This window comes from Notolabrus celidotus, chromosome 16 (assembly GCF_009762535.1).
Source record: "Notolabrus celidotus isolate fNotCel1 chromosome 16, fNotCel1.pri, whole genome shotgun sequence".
In the NCBI taxonomy this organism is placed as follows: Eukaryota; Metazoa; Chordata; class Actinopteri; order Labriformes; family Labridae; genus Notolabrus; species Notolabrus celidotus.
Window position 1 is genome coordinate 16,273,051 of NC_048287.1, and position 19,227 is coordinate 16,292,277.

General features: G+C 39.4%; 1 protein-coding gene across 1 annotated transcript; it reads right to left on the reverse strand.

Annotated features, from left to right (window-relative positions):
- Positions 1–4,107: 4,107 nt before the first annotated feature.
- Positions 4,108–17,407, reverse strand: LOC117827900. The gene is made up of 9 exons (XM_034704748.1): positions 17,236–17,407; positions 12,624–13,363; positions 9,859–10,021; positions 9,658–9,764; positions 9,265–9,410; positions 9,007–9,143; positions 7,573–7,834; positions 5,835–6,151; positions 4,108–4,732 (listed from the first exon to the last, which is right to left on the reverse strand). The coding sequence occupies exons 1-9, from the start codon at positions 17,267–17,269 to the stop codon at positions 4,296–4,298; spliced, it is 2,343 nt and encodes a 780-aa protein (XP_034560639.1). The 5' UTR covers positions 17,270–17,407; the 3' UTR covers positions 4,108–4,295.
- Positions 17,408–19,227: the final 1,820 nt, after the last annotated feature.

Consider the following 19,227-nt stretch of genomic DNA (forward strand, 5'->3'; position numbering starts at 1 on the left):
GGATGAGTTTTACCTACATCCATCAGCGTTTGGGCAACTTTCAGATACAAATCAAATCATTTTTCATCCTGTGTTTACTTAGGATTCCAATTTCACAGTGATAGAGAAGGACTGTTGAGGTGTGAATGCTCAGTTAAATCTGTGAATGCGTCTGAACTGATTAAAAAAAAGTTGAAGATTTGTGCCATTTAAAATTCCAGGACTACCACTGATAAATTGACAATCTGAATCATCATCATTAGAGATCTACAAAACGACTCACATTTTGTCGGTTGAATCTCTTCACTTTTGTGGCTCCTTCACTGCACAACAACAGGCTGTGAACTTGACTGACAGAATCTCTTCATGAGAGTATGCTATTCACACAATTTGTACTTGTGAGACCTGATTTACTGGAGACGACTACTCCTTTCTAAAACAATCATCAAGAAGTAAATCCTGAGAAAAATGCTTATTATAGTAAAGTCATGCTAATATTCAGTGTCTGCCATACTTAGGCAAATCTGAGCTATTCATTTCTTACCTTAAAGCCACAAGGTGACTTCTTTCCTAATTATTTGTCAATACTTATTTATTTGATTTGAGACATCTTTGATCATTTGTTTTATCAAGGTGCAGTCCAAAACTGTAACATATTAACTTTAAAGTAAAGAGAGATCAAACATTCCTCACATTTTAAGACCTTTAATCAGTAACTGTTTGGCACATTTGGCACAATCTGTCATAAGAAATGTGATTCTTCATCAGTTTGGATAAAAGGCAATCCATTTTATAGAAAAAATTGCCAAAATGTTCTTGTTGTTGTTATTTTATACGTTATTTTCCAGTCATTTTCATCGTCCTCTGTGGGGATAAGTTGGATGTTTTTGAGTTTATGAAGTTGGTCACACAAAGAATTTAACAGCATGAGCCCTGAAATGTTGCGTTCATTTTTGACACACTTTTGATGTTTTACAGCCCAAAAATGTTTAAGTTTCCATTTTGATCAATGATACAGAAATACTTTTTTGGAGTCTCAGATTCATTGTTGAAGAAAACTGTTAATATGAATCATTTCCGGTATTTAATACTCAGCATCAATAGTGTCATTCAGCAATCAAAATAAGTATATTTATCATAACCACTGTCCCTTTTCTCCTCATCCATTTTCTCTGCAGTGATAAAATAGAGATGCAAATATAGATAGGACATATTTGCTGTTTTACTGAAAATGGAAATGTTCCCATAAATCCTCATTTACTGCCAACAGCCGGGCCACCTCAGAGAGCTCAATTTAGAAAAAATATTCATCACAATAGTCCTGCCAAGCCCATAAGGTAAACGAAAACAAGCCTAAAACAAATAAATACCTCCATATTAGCCACACTGCATGACATTAGTCATTTTCATGGGAGGAAGCGTTCAAATAACACCACATCCAATGTTTACTATCAACAAGGTTAGGTTAGATAATTTATCTCAGTCAAATATGGACCTTCCTCTGTGTGTCTTCATTTTTATACAACATTTAAATAAGCAGATCTGTTCATTTGATCCACTAAGTTGTTGTTTTGCACAGCCACTTTCCACTGGTTCTGTTTTTTTCCAAACCCAACACAAGTCTATTTATTGTTTCTTTTCAAAACAAACCAAAGACCAACAACCTGACAGCATCAGAGCCAAATAACCAAAGGACTGGAGGATCTCCAAACCATGTCTCAGCTTTGTTAAACAGCAAATATTACTACTTTCAATCAGTTACATCAATAAACATCATCCACTAATATCAATAAACTCTGTCACTTGACTGCGTCCAAGCAGTGCAAGGTTTTCTTTCACGTTTTCACGCTCAGTGTGTGTCTGTGTGTGTGTGTGAACTGAGCTCGGAAAGACTGCAAAGATTTCGTGTTTGACCACATCCATAAATATTGAAACAAGTTCCCTTTCTTCAAATCTCAGAATACTGAGCAAATATTGACACGGTGGAATCGGGGTGGACTGCAGCATCCCATACCAGCACTTACACCCTCTTACATATGCACAAACGCACACACACACACACACACACACACACACACACGCATCTATATATGTATATATATATATGTGTCTTACACACTTGCTTTCCTCCAGCTGTGCTCTGAGCCCTCTCTGTTCACATCAGGGAAGTGGTGGAAAAATTAATTACAAGGTTAAACCGACATGAAACCCTCCTCAGTCACACAGGCAAGAGGTACAAAGAAATCTGAGACACCAAAAGAGGTATAAACAAAATAATTAGCTTCTTGGATAAACAAATAGAACTCAAATTGAGAGCATACAAACTTTGCTAGACCAAGCTAACGTAGAGCTCCAACACTTGAGGCTTCATTCCTGAGATGAATGTGATATGTGTTTTTCATGCAAGAGTTTGAGAAATTTCTGGACTGCAAAAGAAGTTTTTATATGTATGTGTGTGTGTGTGTGTGTGTGTGTGTGTGTGTGTGTCTGTGTGTGTGTGTGTTGTGTGTGTGTGTGTGTGTGTGTGTGTGTGTGTGTGTGTGTGTGTGTGTGTGTGTGTGTGTGTGTTTATGCTGCACTGCTCCTGCCAACAGTAACAGCTCAGTAGCCAGAGAGCAGGAAGAGAGAGGTTCATTAAAACCCGAATACAGCCGTTACATAACCAACAGTTCTGTTCATCCCAGAACCCCCTGTGCCTCCATCACACTCCTCCTCCCTCCTCTCCTCTCCTTCTCCCTCATCTCCTCTCCTTCTCCCTCCCACGCCTGCTGGCTGAGCCCACCCATCATCCTCTCCTCCTTCCATAGCAACAGCTCATCTCCACTCTCCCTTGTTCCCAGACCATCACACTGCCTAACCCCCTCTCTCACCCCTCTCCTTTATCTGCTCCCCGGGTCCCTGCCACCTCCTCCACACTCTCATCAAACTGTTCCATCTCTTACTCCCACCACCACCACCACCACGTCGTCATCCGAGCCTCACTTCAAACTTCACTTTAGGTACAGCAGGACTATGAACCACGAATATTAACTAGAGTTTAAACAAGAAACTTTTTGTTTAACTTTCACCGCTGAGAACAAGAAAAAATTACACGCTTTTCCCAGATGTGTGTTCTAGTCTCAGGAAAAAGCCTTCAGCTCTGAAAGGTGTGGAGTTTTATACAGGGATTCGGTTTCCACATGCCTTTATGACTGACTTACATACAAAGAATAAACAGAGCGGAAAGTGCAGTAAGTGTGTGAACACAGCAGATGGCAACACAGATTAAGGATTTTGTCTGTGTCAGTGATTGTCTGGGATGTCTCTATCCTAGAAACTACTCGATCCTTTTTCCACTCTATCCGATTAGCAACTATCACCCCCCCACCTCCCATTTCCCACTCCCCCTCAGAGGGATGTCTGAGAAACAACATGCTGTTAAATAAATCTCACTATGAAGTGTTGTATCACATGAAGGAACAGTGCCCTCTAGTGGCCAAAAGGCAGATCTGAAATTCGCCATATGTGCAGTGTGTAAAAATTTGAATCAGAGATTTTCCAATGAGTCTTCAATGGCTAAAAGATCCTGCGACATGAAGCAAAGCCATGAAGCAAAATTTAATGATGTACAGTATAACTAAAAGTTTCCTGTAGTCTTGACTTAAATTTCCCTTATAATTCAGTTTTCAATTAAAGCTAAACAAAAGCATACAAAGTAACTGGTCCATCAACTCTGACAAATTAAAACCTCTCCTTCTACTACTATGTTTTGTTAAACTCTGACAATATATATTTTCATACGTTGATAATATACAAGCATTTTCTGAGATGTCAGACTAGTGTATGATGTTTCCTTTTTCTTCTGGTGTAATTCTATACTTGCCCACTCTTATATAAACTCTATTATTGTTTGTATTGATTTTATTTTTTTACTTTATATAAAGGTTAATAAGTTATAACTTAAACACTTCGTGTTGATCACATCCAAACCACACCCCAAATTTTGGATGTGCACATGTTGATTAGAACAATTACTCTTTGCTCCATATCCACCTAAAACACCATTATTAACAAAACCCTCCAATTAAAACTGCCTCTTGAAGCAAACGTCGCATTAAATCGCATTAAGGCAAGTTAAGTGCAAAAATAAAGGGTTAAGGATTGTGAGCTTTTATTGCAGCCAGCCCAAATGCAGCTTCGCAAAGCTTGCCAACATTTAATGACTCTGAGCAAATGAATAATAATAGTAATTCAAACTGATATACAGAAGCACTCACATTTATAAAGGACATATTAACACACACTAATTAAACACACTCTCTCACAAACACACACATTCAAAAGTGTATAGGCGGGGAGAAGTCACAGTGGAAGTGGCTGTGAATCTCTTGAGGGCTGTCATATTCTATCTTGACACTAGAGGGCACTGGAGGGCTTTCTGGAGAGGCAGGGCTGACCTGAGAAGGCAGCAGGGATGCAGCCTTGGTTGGAGTTATCTCGGCTCTGAGACAAGACGGCCGCAAGGTGGACACGGGAGGGAGGACGGTAGTGCTGCTGCTGTTGCTGCTGATGGTGTGTGACTGCCGCTGGGAGTCTGCATGTGAGGGCCCATGAGTGAAGAATGAAGGGGGAGGCAGGGTGGAGGAAGGGGGTTGGACATCTCGAGCACCTCCCAGGCTGGCGGGGTAGGTTTGAGGGCACTCAGCACGCTGGTGGACGGGGAGTTGGCTATATACGTTTCCCCATGGATAGGTTTGGTACGCAGCAATTCCACCTGTACATAAACAAACAGGTATAAAAAGCTGTGACAATGGAACTTATTTGCATGTAACTTAGTTCAGAAGCAGAGATAGACCTCATCCCTACCTCTTCACCCCCAAAAACGTACCCCATGTTTCCTCCTCCTGCTCCTCCATTCTTATCCCTCAACACTAAATCACACATTTCACATTAAACAAAAACCTATACTGTGGCCTCCTAGTCTGATTAGTTCATATACATACAATTTAATTCAAAACTTTGCAGATTTAATCTCTGAAGTGATGACTGATTCCAGATATCTGAAGTTGTAGTTAAAGAACTTCAGGTCACTTGAGTTCATTTACTGAACAGAGGTCAAAGGCACATGCTGGTGTACATCAAGGCTTAAGGAGAGAAGCCGACTACAACTCTTAAGGTGATATACCCAGAGAATTACCCAATCACTGAGCTTCAAAACTGTGCTGTACCGTGAGGAATTATGTAGTAACAGGCCTCTGAACGGTATTTACCTTACAGTAAAAGCACTTACATCTCATCTGTATCAGAGCATACAGAGCCCTTAAAAACACTCAAGAGGCATCGGAGTAAGGTTTCAGATTAACTGATTTCACGAAACCATAAAAAAAACATAAATAATTACAAAGTATTGTCAAAACACCAAGTGGGGCATTAACACACCAATAAAATACATCATAATGGCAATGTACAGATGTTAACTTATTTCATAGCTTTATGGCTCTCCTTACAGACGGTGTTTAAAGTTGTCTTAAAGTCACAAAAAATCAGCACTTTCAGGGAGCACTTTGCTCTCAAAACTTATCATTGGAGTTTGTTGAAAATGGTGCTTTTTTTAAGATATACTGTATATGAAATCTATATACTATAAAATAAATATATAGCAACCAAGAAATAACATTTCTGATTGTGACTGTTTTTGTTTTAGTGTATTTTGATACATTTTGGTTTTATAAAATATACTTGTGTAGCCTTTCTTTTTTACATCATGAGACAATGTTGAAATACAAGTTTAATGAGTTTTACATGTTAACCTTTTGGTTGGTGTATTCCTGCAGCTGCATTAATAAATCTAATCTAATCTGATCCCAGTGTCTCACCGTGATGCCCAGCAGACTGCAGCAGGATTTGTCCTGCGTTCTGGGACTGGAAATAGGTGTGGCCTCCTGTGGAATAGGTCACCATCCCTGCAGAGTTTCCCCCAGGGGCAAAGGTCAAGTAGGAGGTAGGGTTAGAATCTGGAGGGTTGGGGGTGAGGTATGGCGAGGGGGTTAGGTAAGCCATCCGGGGCAGAGATGCTTGCGGTTGGTGCCGGGGCTGACTGGTGGGATAGGAAGTCTGGACATGGTAGGAGAGAGCGTTGTTCTGTTGCCCTGAGGTCAAGTAGTCCAGCTTCTCCCCAAAGTCAAACAGAGAACTGAGGATAACACAAAGAAGAATTAAGTCACAAACTCACACCACTGCTCTCTGTGTTACTATAGAGCTTTGAATTTAACTAATACTTCTATATATTGATGATCGAGTATATCTATGTTTCTGTTGCAAACCTGAAGACAAATAAGACTGCAAAGAGCATTTGGTGAATGCTAAATTCTGCAGTGTTAGCAGAGCAGCCACAGGATTGACAACTATCTCTGAAAACATCTTTATACACTCTCCACTCTAATCACTCACATCAGCGATCTGTCGTAACAGCCCAATCTAAAGGGGTCAGATTTCCACAATGCCAAGATTCAAGGGCATTCACATAAAACATAATTCACTGTGATTGAGACCTGGTGTAGCAGCCGGCCTATCTGCAGAGATTTATAAGACAACCAGTAACACCACAGTGTTGAACAAACTGTAATTATATGCAAACCAGGAAGGAGGCATGTTTAATACCCATAGAAATACTAGCACAGAGTAATTTAACACTCCACTCCACTGGTCCAGTAAGGATCATTTCAAGGGCTGCAATCTATGGTTATTCCAGCTCAGGTGCCATAGTTACTGAAACTTAATGAAGAACATCCTTATGTATAGTACAATGTGGTCCTATCAATGAACAACTGTCCAGCCAGAGCAGAGCAAAGAGACTTCTTTCTAAATAAACTTCCTACTACTGTACGGTCATGCAAGAGATTATCTGAGGCTGTATGCTTACATGCTGAACAGTTTACTTCCATGTTCACTGTCTCAGGTAAGTATAAAGGAAACCTAATCAAAACTTGTGCTAAACTATCTTGGGTTTTTTTGTATAGATATTTCACAGGATTCTTGTCCATGGCAGTCGACTGATTGTTGTTATATTTGAGTCGGGCCATAACTACAATCTTTAGGAATAAAATGAGAAATGGTAAGAATAAACTTTTACTCATTAACTTTGTATTATGTCTGGCATTGTGACTAGTAGTTTGTAATGTATGACTAAATTCTCAGATCACTTGACAGCTGTCAATCAAAAACCTTGGAGGTATTTTGCGCTCATAGAATTCAAAGTCTCCGAACAGCAGGGTTTGAAAACGTATTCATATTCATTGTTTTTGTGTTCTCTTGCAATGGGGGATTTTTAGCACTGTGATACATGATTGTAGTGAAACAAACAAAATTTTGTTCAAAGTAATTATTGACTGAGACTAGTCCCAGCATGACTTCTAAAATATAACAGTGCCAGCTGAAACTGACTCCCCACTATTACAGGCGCTGTCTGAGGCATCATTAAATCAGTATTTCACAAAGTCCCTGCTCATGTCTGCAGCCTGCCAACTCTGTCCTCCTGTCATGTCTCATACTCGTTGTCCCGGTTCAAATCATCTTCTAGTATTCATGTCACAGTCTGCTGTGAGCTGAGCTGACCTGGTGTCATTCTGCAGAGACTGGGTGTCACGATGGGCCAAGGAGGAGCCCCCCTCCAGAGCATCCAGGAACAGAGGTGGGGTGTGAGCCAGGGTGTTAAGCAGAGGTGGAGCAGAGTTTGTCGGGTTGTAAGTGGTTGTAAAAAGGGGGAGGCCCGCTCGCCGCAGTGGGGGAGGGCTGTGCATAGGGCGGGGGTGGTACTCTGCCAGCCCCACCTGAGATGAAAGCTGGTGCTGGCCCCCATCGTTCACCCTGGATTGACCTTGGAGATGAAACATAGAGATTAAACCCAGGGATTAAAGCGATACTGTAGTTCTGTTTCTGGGAGAATTTTACTGCCTGAGCATGCAGGGTGAAGGTCCTCTGAGCACTGAGGTTACACCAAGCTCGACTGAACTCACAAATTCTTACAGCACCAAGATAAAGCTGTGTTTAAAAAAAATAATTAAAAGGTTGGTCCTACAAAAACTGTAAATGCACTATTTTAAAGCTGCTCAAGTCATGATTTTTAGCCTAGATCAAACCCTGACAAATAAAGATGATGAATAATTTTGTGAATCTGATGCCACCAGTAGGATCTCTCTGGCAGCAAAGCTCCTCAGTAGGTACTCAGAGCAGAAGAAGCTCCAATGTGGTTCCAGATCATTTAATTGGCTTCAAATATTTGCAGGCTCACACTGCATTTTCTTTTGGTCTGAAGACAGTGAGTCCAGTTACAACTAATACATAAAAATGTACCAATATTGGTCACTTAAGTGTCAACTGAAGCTAGGACAGGAAACTTATTTCATGAGCAGTTTTTTCTTTTGGTTTTAATTTTTTTTCTACTCAAAATCAATCAACAGAATGCCCTGACAGAACGGAGAAAAAAAATCCGGTGTCTTAGCCATCAATGCAGGTCTTTAGCCTATACAATCATATATACTGAATAAATGATTGGATAGGATTTGGTACCTTACTACTGAACAAACTGTGCACACACACCTGGAGCCCGCTGCAAACTAAAGCTAGTGAGGTAGTTACACTGGAATGGCAGAGAAAAACAGGGTGAGGTTATGGATGGCAACAATACACCGCGGTCCTTCCCAAGCTCTTCCTCCTGTGCTCCCAGCATGTTCATGTGTTCTGGTGGAGTTTTTGGACAATTTTTCGTTCTAGTATTGATCAAATGTAACGAATGTCGGATGGTTTTCTCATCGTTGCCTAAGCTTGCTTTAACTAAAAAATGCTAATTCTGTAACTCTGAGCAGAGATTACCAACCCATGGATAAGGCGCCATCTGCCTGCTATTTGCTCTCACACACACACACTTATGCATAAAGTTGATCTTCTTTATTTTAACATTTTGAAACTCTTTACGTTTGCCTAATATAAAAAGCTCACACAGTTCAAAAACTGTGAGAACACATATTCAGTGTATGTGAAGTGCAATACCTGGGCTGTTAATGCTGGCCAACAGGTTGCTGTAGGAGGGGGGAGTCTGGTTAGACAGAGAGAGGAATGAAGGTGCCGCAGGGGCAAGAGGGGGCAGCTTGGTTGTAAAGTGACCAGAATACGAGGGAGCTCCCTTACTGAAAAAGAGACAGAATACAGAACAAAAAAATATCATACAAAAAGTCAGCTTTAATACAAGAAATGTGCAACATGTGGAACAACAGAAACCCACATTGTAGAGATAATATTGTAATATACCTGCTGGATACCAGCGTGGGATTGATCTGGTGATGTGGAGGGCTGATGTTGCTGCTGCATCCGGCTCTACTGTGTCTGTGTTCAACCTTCCCTGTGATGGAGCGCTCAGCCTTTCTCCACTTAGCCCTGCGGTTCTGAAACCAGACCTGAGGTCCAGATGCATGCAGAGGGAGAAAACATACTGCATATCAAGATGATTGAGAGAAAATGGACAGTGATGGAAACAGAAGGTGAAAGAAGAGAGTCAATGTGGAAACAGGGAGGGAAAACTTGATTCCCTATATGCTCGTAGCGTTTTCTTTTCAGAGGGAAATCACATCATTGAAAAAATAAATGAAACAGGTCCTCAGAGACATTTCCCAGAAGAGTGAATGAGAAAAATGTCCAACTAACCATAATTCTTTGAGGTGTGACACCAACTGACACAGCAATGACTTTCCTCTTCTCTGCATCAGGATAGTGGTCCTCCTGGAACAAGGCCTCTAGATGCTCTAACTGATCTAAAATAAACACACACACAAACGCCACATATGCAGGTCAACTATTTGCATAGTCAAACCTGAACACACCTGCACACAGTGATAACTCCGTTACCTGTGCTGTAGAGGGTTCTTGATTTCTTTTTGGGGGCAGGTGGCAGCAAGCAGCTGTCCACTGTCTCTGAGCCCTTCAGCAGAGGAAAGCTCAGGGATTGGCCTCGACCCCTGTTGTTGTGGCGGATGGAGCGTCGGGTGGAGTAGAACTGTCCGATATCTATCTGTAGATATAAAATATAAAATAATTACCTAACGCTCACCACAGGCAAGTTCAGTGAAACAATTTCTAATTCACTGTTTTTCCTTCAAAGATTCTCATTGTCAGTGTCAGCTGTTGAAAAAATATCCGAGATGCCCTGAGAAATTTACAGCTGAGTGTTCTGGCACAAAGAAAGTGATGTGAAATTGGTTTTATGGAAATGAAAGTTGGTTCAGTATCAAATCCAAATAGTCTTTAGTTTCTATTTATTTGCTTTAACCTCTGAATCTTTAATTTACACTGACACCCCAAACCCAGCATGATGTCATCACAGGCCAAGCCGTGGTAAAACAGGCATCTTCATTTGAGTTGGCTTTGTTGCTTAATTTGTTTTCATGAATAGTGACATAGAGGCCTGATATCAAGATAATTCAAAATGTCCTGTAAAAACATAATTGGCTATGTTTTTGGATCAGGAACAGTACGTCTTACTTTCAGAAACTTAAACATTAGATTTAACATCTTCATTTCCTCTTACACATTTTAACTGTGATATTTTTACACAGTCTAGCATTATCAAATTCTCCATGTGTTTGTTCCAATACTTTAAACCAGCTCATCACAACACACTGAGACAAATCCAGGAGGCTATTTTCACAGCTGCATCATTAATATTGCAGGAGGTTGTAGGTGTGCATCATTTCATACACATTACACTGTGATTATACATGACAATGAGTTATTATTAGAAACTGGATGTCCTCACTAGAGCACGCAAATGTGTCTGTTAGGTTGAAGGGGTCAAACCTACTGCTCTGAAGCATTAATCAAACCCACTGAAGTTTATCTTAAAAACATTCAGCCCTTAAAAACATCTCAAATCTCTGAGGGTGAATTAGGATCAAATATGTCTAAAACACAAAGGCAGAATATCTTTATGGACCGAATGGTATCGCTTTTAAAAATCTGGATAATTTTGGTTGTAATACTTCACTCAGTAATGATCTTAAATGAAGAGTTTCAGAAGTGTGACACAGATCCTACATTAACTGTCCGTTTCTATTTGTGGGAATACCTGTAAAATAGGATGCAATAATTTCTACTTTCATGATGCCTTCAATGTACTTTTTTTTTAATAACTCCCAGAAATATGTTAGGTTAATATGTTCAACCATTGAATCAAGTAAACTGTGCTATACTGGACTGCATTATATCCAGAGCTACTTCCATTATTCTGCCCCTCATTTGAATGCCGTCCAGCACAATAATGCTGCCTCATAGTTTAAGATGATAAATTCTATAGAGCTAGAATTCATGATGTAGCTGCTGTACTTAACTGTACCAGATGATACATTTATATATTTAAAAAATGGCAACTCAGGGTATAATTTGCTGTTCCAGTCTGTATTACAGCTGCTGTTGGTAGCAATGGTGTAAAAAATGTTACTTTTTTCCGCTGGGTTTGGAGAAAAGGTCATAATGCCCATCGGTACTCATCTGTGCAAATTCCAATGCCTTTGTATCAAGCAATGTTATTATTCCCCTCGTTCCTGCTATGACAGACCAATCATAGCTAAACTCCAATCCTCTGTCCTGATTGGTTAAGGGGCGGCCCCTACTACTCTGGTTATGAGTCCGGCACTATCATGACTGCACATGCCGATCTGTGTTTGGGGGCTTAGAGGAAATCTGATTGGGAGGGATAGTGTTGACATTCAAAGTCCCTCTCTCTGAACAGATGTTTGCTCTGTGACTACCAACAGCAGCTTTAAGATGATTTTTTTTTTTATAACTTCAAAGTTTAGTGATATTTAGCTCAAAATTACAATAGCCACTACTAGCATGGCACAACTGTTCTGTTTGTAGTCGAGCAGCACTGTCTTGTCTCTATTTTGATCCTTTGTTACCAACTGTCCATCTTAAGACTATTTTGTTGTGATGGTGTTGTCTCAGTTTGTAGTCGGAAAATGATCACTTCAGTGCTTTCCAAATAATTGGCAACAGAAAAACAAAGGAAAGTAAAATCCAGAAGATCCTTGCCTCATTTTTTACACCATAAAATAAGAGACAATCGATTAATTATCATAAGACAAGAGTTAACATAAGCATTTAACTGATCCCTGTAATAAAAATGTTTGACAGCATTACATGATGTCATAGGAAAGAATTACATCTACAGTAAGTGGTAATGTTAGTGAGCTCATACATTGAAGTTAAACTGTGAAGTTAGCTGTCTGCAGCTAATGGGTTGTATTTTTGTTGTTTGAATTGAAATGTTGTGAGGTGCTCTTTCAGACTTTCTTTGTTTTTTGTCTTTTTAGTTGCTCATCAATGTGGAGTAATGTACCAAGTATGATCACTGAGAGTCTCTACATTTCAAGGGTTTGCTGAAACAAATCTGTGCAACATTGTAACAGAATATGAGCCTCCCACCCTGCACTGACTTCAAAGTAGGATGGTGGTTCTGTGGATAAGGTGAATGCTAGATGAGGATAGAATCCTTGTAGGAAAAAACGTGTTTAGAAGTTGCTATACAGGAGTTTAGCTACATTCATGATCACTATTGAAAGCAACAAGTAAACAAGTGCTAGCATGTGATTGGTAAACAGGCAGTCTATTCTAACCTCAAGAGGCTGTGGGCCCTGCTGGAGGACACTGGGAGGTAGAGGGGGGCTGTGGGGTCTTTTTGTTCCGTGGGGCTGAGGAGGCGCAGGCTGGATTGGGACCAGAGCTTGGGAGGAGTACAGCAGGGGAACAGGAACCAGTGGGCGATACAGGCCAGTCCCCCCACAGCCCAGATAAACAGGATCTGACAGGTCGCAGGTGCTCATTAATCCAATGGGAGGCTCTGACAAAACCGAGCTCCCCTTGGAGCTCATCACTGACACCTCCTGTGTCTGACTCCTCTGTTCCTCGTCAAACCGCTCAGCAATATCTTTTAAATTTCTCCTGTTTCTCACACGCTCACTCTGATTCTTACCTCGTCTCTTCCTACTCTTTTTCTTCTCATCTTTTTCTTTCAGACCCCTTGTTTCTTTGTGGTCCAGCTTCTCAACAGTTCTTTCCTCATTGTTCTCTACTGTGTTGTATTCCATCTGCACCTCCTGAGCCTCCTCCGCTCCCAGCCCACACTTCAGCTTCACCTGCTCCTCCTCTTCTCCCTCTGTTGCCATCACTTCCTTTTCCGACACAAAAACTTTATATTTTCTCTGTCCCTCTTCCCCCTCTTTCTCTTCTTCTGCCTCTTCATCCTCCCTCTCGTTAAACACTTCTTCCTCTTCTCCTTCCCTCCTCCTCTTCATGCCGCCTTGGTCATTCTTTGTTTCCAAAGCCTCCAGCTCCTCGCACAGAAGGCTTGGACAGTCTGTAACAGAGTGAAGTTAGAGGTTTTTGTCAAAGCTCTTACTGCTTTCACAAACATAATTTGTTGTCTGTTATCTGTACTTGATCCAAAGTACTCATATTATTTACTCAAACTACTAAAAGCAGACCTGAAGAGACACTAGGTGGATTTCTTATCAGCACCCAGCACACCAGATTTGTTTAAACATGGACTAAGAAAGAAAAGGACCTGAATGAAAAGGATTACCCCACAAAATATGAACTCTCAGGAAATGAATCCCTCTTATAACCCACTTTAAGTGTGTAGTAATGTTTGAATCTGCAGAAGCCTGCAATGCCCTGTGCCTTGACATTGATATTTTACGGGTTCAGGTTCTAACAGCATGCAGGTCTGGACCAGGTGACATTTCCATCACTGTCTCTCCCCTCTCAGAGGGCCCCACACGGCAGGCTGAAGTCTGGCTTAAACTGGAGTCAATTAAAATCCAACAGCACCTTATCACAGAGTTGTGAGGAGAGGCAAGCGTTTGAGCTTCAAGAGGTAACTGCAAATTGAGTGGATGGTGGTTTATTTCTAAGACAAACCAAAACAAAGGAGTGACAAATCAATAACAATATATGACAAAGCCAAACCTGTCAGAGTGGGTGTAAGGGATCAGCCAAATCTGTCATTACTTCATTTTATACTGTTTAGATGTTGTGTGGTAAAGTTTTCCATAGTTATAGACTAAATGTGTTTTTAGTGCCTTGAACCTGTGATGAACGATGATCCCATTTGATATCTCCTCGTTGCATTTTGAGATATTCCCAAGAGCCACACAAATATCTAGAAGAGTCAGGCCACAGGGATTGTTTGTGCAGAGGGATAATATTGTTTCTTTTTGATCTTTACTACTTTGCTCTCTCTCACACGTTTCCTTTCTTCATTCAGTCTCACACAATCTCCTTCTCCACTACTCTCTGTCTTGCTGTGAATGGTGTTTTCTATTTATTTCATTAGAATAGCTTCCAAAACACACAAGAACTTATACAGTCCTTGATCTGCCTCAGTCTCATAGGTTAAATGTGATCATTCAGATTAAAACTTGTCATTCCCCTCTGGTTATCTGACTTCTATGTTCTAACATAGGATGTGATCATTGTTTTTAATTGTTTATTATTGTTGTTTGTGTGACCTCCCTTAAAGTTATTAATTCAAAGTATTTATTAGAGCGCGCTCCCTAAAATCAGTTGTAAATAATTATTTTAAAAGCTATGTTCTTGCTGTTTTCCTTTACTACCATTTTCTGGTGCCCCATCCTAATCTTCACGTGAAGGACAATCTCTCTTAACCTCTGAACTTGGTTTTCATTTGTAACAACTCTCCTGTTCAGCTGAGTTTCTGGTTTTACAAATACATTCTTGTTTAACTCAGTTTCACATAAGTTTGTGGTGCGTGACCTTTTAATGCTGCAGCTCTCCAGACACAAACCAATTTGAAAACACAGTTAACATTTTTGTTGTAAATGAAAAAATGTATCAAACAAGAGCTCCATAATGAGAGCAAGGGAAGCTCTGAACTCTTGTTGTAACTTTTGACTGTTTTACTGGTGTCCTGTAATCTGGTGGTTCAAATGTCAATGAAGGATTCAATAATTGTATCTATAAAATAGCAGAAATAGGATGAAAAAACGCCCACAGCCAAAGCTGACATTTACAAAATGCTTGTTATGTCTATACAGCTGACCCAAATAACAACATTACTCACTTTATTATCCTGGAATAATAAGAAATGCAGCTGAAACAGGAGGCTTTTCTTGAAAATGTCAAACCACTATCCAACAAGCAGCCCATTCATTTGTGTCTAATCATTTGGTGAACTAATCGTTTCAGCTCTGAAAATCAGCATTCAGACCATGATAAATCTAATCTCAACAAAAAACAAATGTATGAAGGAAATAGACGAATAAAAAAGTTGGATAGCGCTTAAATTTGGCAAAAGTACGCTTTAAGTGCTGTGTATAATATTCTTATCAGAGCCGAAAGCAACGAAGAACTGTTACAAAAGAAGTAGAATAAATTGAATGAGGATCTTGATGTTGTAGATGCAAAAAAAAATGGAAAGATTGTTTCGAATTAACATATTACATTAGCACTAATGAAAAATCTGCGCCTAATCCAGTATTGAATGACAAATATGTAGATTTGACCCAAGCTGCTCAGATATATGTTTAAAATGCAACTCCCACAGCGACTCCCTCATACATGCCTTTTGGTACTGTGCCAAAATAAGGACAACTTGGGATGATATTGAAACATGGATGTCTAAAATATGGGATTGTAGAATTAAGTTCTCACCAGTGATTTGTCTTTTCCAAAAATGTGGCAAAATAAGACACCCGTCTGGATGTCAAATTCTGTTTTCATCATTAGTTTTTAAGAAACTTGTACTGAAATTCAGAAAAAAAAGGAAGCACCTACACTTCAAATGTGGAAAACACTCAGATAAATGTTATCTGAGTGTTGAAATGACAATATCAGAGGACAGCAACAAAGAAAAACTATTTGACAGTATATGGAGGAAGATTTATGAAGCTCTGTAGCCTGAGAGAAGCCACAAAAATCATCCGATTACCATAAACTCTAAGGAACCCCCTTCAAACTTGTTGTATTAACGCAAGTGTGTGTAAGTGTTTGCAAGTGTGTGTGTGTGTGTGTGTGTGTGTGTGTGTGTGTGTGTGTGTGTGTGTGTGTGTGAGTTTATATGTCAGTGAAGGTGTATGGTGGACAAGTGTAGACATGTCAGAGTGGATGTAAGGGAAACAAACTACCTGTGAGTACATTTTAATGTAACTGTAATGTGAATGAATAACACAAACATGATCAATGAAATGAAATGAAATATGATTTTCTTGTTGTCTTTTTCTTTTTTGCTGTTTGTTGTGTTTGTATTTATTTATTTATTTTTAATTAAGATGACTAATTGTTTGAATCACAGAATGTACTGATGTTTAGACCCTTGCACAATCAATAAAATAAAATTACATAATTTTTTAAAAGTACGCTTGGACTTTATAAGTTATGGACTTTTTCTGATATCTCAGCTATGGCAATGTTATCAAAGATTTCACACTCCGTAACATTTTAGGGCAAGATTTGATGACATTCTATAAATCTGACAGTATATCAGTTTATTTAACTTTGTGTATAATATTGAATACATACTTGGAAAGGCTCCTTAAAGCCAAAGGCAGTGCTTATTATTATTATTATTATTATTATCATTTATTATATATTATTTTTATATTATTATTTAGTCTGTTTGTTTTAATGATGTTTTAATGATGAATGTGTTTTATCTTATTCCCTGTAAGGTGACCTTGGGTGACTTGAAAGGCGCCTCCTAATAAAATGTATTATTATTATTATTATCATGTATTATTATTTCTCCTCAAACAGTGTCTCCACGGCGAGAAACACCAAAAGTTTTTGGTGTTGTCTTTGATATTTCATGAGTCACCTCCAGGTTGAATCAAACCTGATAACGTCATCCTCACGAGACGCTGCTGTCTGCAATGACTTAATTAGTGTCCCAGCTGTGCAGCACCTCGTGCCACCTCACCTGACAGTTAATTAACTGAACGGCTAGCCGCAGCTAAACCAGCTAACCTGTCTCCACCTACAAACAGCGGGTCGTGAATGTTAATAACCGACTTTTAAATTCTTAAATTGTCTCCGTGGAGCAGAGCAGCGAGGGGAGCTGCACCTCACAGGAAAGATTATGAGCTTACACTGACAAAAAGTTTTTAAAAGTTTCTTAAATTTGGCCGCAGGAGTGGAGCCTGTCTCTGTCGGCATGCTAAGAACATTTCCGTGGCAAGCCAATAAACCAATAAAACAATTAAACGTCCTTACCAAAATCTTCAGCTAAATCACAGTCTTCATCCATAGCGACAGTCAAAACCAATAATCTTGTTCTTCTAATCAATTAAGCCACGCAGGGTCATGAAGCGAATTGCTCCTGAACTGGAGGCTAATGAGGATGATTGATTGATTACCTCTGTCAGCAGTGACAAGGAATTATCGCGTGAAAGGTGAAACTGAACCAACCAATCAGTGACCAGAAAAGGCCCAACTGCTCTCTGGGGTACACATTTAAAGAGACAACGTGAATACCTTACCCTTCATTTACAATCTTAAAGAGAAGAGGTTTAATTTATCAGCATAAAGAAACTCTGATCCCACATTTTACTGTAATGATTTCATAGTATTTTTGTATAAATTACCCATCAAACAATCTGAAGCCACAACACACCATGTCTTCTTCTCCAACATGCTATGTCTAAAGGTCATCTTGTGCTTATTTATGATACTTCCTTGGTTTTAAAGGTGACATATTTTACTTTTTACCTTGTAAAGCACTTTGGCCAACACTGGTTGTTTTAAATGTGCTATATAAATAAAGTTGACTTGACTTGACTTGATTTGACATATCACGCTTTTTTCATCAACATATATTGGTCTAAGAGGTCTCCAAAACATGTCTTTAAAGTTTATGCTCAAAAAAACACTTTGAAATCAGATTTTGGCATGCCTGAAAACCCCTCTTCTTCAGCCCTGTTCAGACAAGTCTGTTTTCTCTCTGACCACGCCGCCTCAGAAAGTGGATGTGCCCTCGGCTCTCCAGCACGTTGATCTAATGTTTACATGTTGGCTGAATATACACGGCTGCTCACAGACCCGCGTTACTTCAACCCTCTGAATTTGATCCAGAATCTGATCCTGACGGAGAGGCGCCTGTAGCAGGACCTTTCTGAAGGATTGGTCACAGATTTAGTGTTTCTTGTTGTTTTATTTATCAGTATGTAGACGTGTATCTTGGTACACAGCTACTAACATGTAGCTATGTGGGAAACATATTTCAGGTAGAGAACCATTAAAAAGTCGATTTTGCATGATATGTCACCTTTAACTATGACCGAGGAGGTCATCATAAGGATTATAAGTATGTCAAAGTAACTGTTTACATAAGTGAACAGCTAAAAACACATCACAATTTCTGGATGAACATCAAGAAAACCAGAATGCAAGTCTTGTCAAAAATGTAAAACATGTGAAACCATTTAAGATATGTCAAATAGGACTGATGTAAACTATAGAGAGGATCTTTATACTACATTGAGTTCTCAGCTACTATCTCAGCTACTAAATAACTACTTATAATGAACCCAATATCCATCTTTTGATTTATATCACTTAAATTGAATAGTATGACATTGAGTTACTTGTGTCCTTACTTGAGAAAGTAGACCTAACCTAAGCTCCACTTTGACTGTTGTGAATCCCAATTATCTCTTTATGATTCTCACTTCACTGCTTTAATGTGCAATAATGATAATAATCCTGTTGGGACTCATGTGTTTCTCATTGTAATTAGCTTTTGGATTATGGCAGATATTGTTTGCAAGATTTGCAATGGAAATAAATATCCATTTAGCTTTTGATTAAATTTAATCATACGCTTCAAAATTGAATCATCATGTAATAATGCTGTGAATAAAAGACTAAACTAAATGGCACTTGTGTCGCTTAATGCAATATTATGTGCACCCATGTGCGATTTACGTGCCCTAGTATATTTAAACAGCGGAAGACCGTGACAAAGGATGCTGAAGACTTTATTTTTGTAGGTGACCCAATTAAATCTTTATGCAATGTACACCTACAACTCAATGTAAGTGGCTCACATATCCAGTTGTGACCATTTAACAGAGTGATGCTTTGGATGAAGGACAGAAGCAGCAATTTGTGGTAATTTAGAGAAAACATGAAAATACCGAGCATAAACACTGAGGCCTTGACATGGTTTGTATCTGTATCTGAAGTGTATTTATTTGACTTTCTAAA

What these genes read in the sequence shown, in the direction of transcription:
- LOC117827900 (XM_034704748.1), bottom strand. Translation starts at nt 17,269, where the DNA reads ATGGATGAAGACTGTGATTTAGCTGAAGATTTTG. An exon ending in AGGGCCCACAGCCTCTTGAG is followed by an intron (nt 10,022 to 12,623) that starts GTTAGAATAGAC and finishes TTATATCTACAG; the next exon opens with ATAGATATCGGACAGTTCTA. An exon ending in GGCCAGCATTAACAGCCCAG is followed by an intron (nt 7,835 to 9,006) that starts GTATTGCACTTC and finishes TTCATCTCCAAG; the next exon opens with GTCAATCCAGGGTGAACGAT.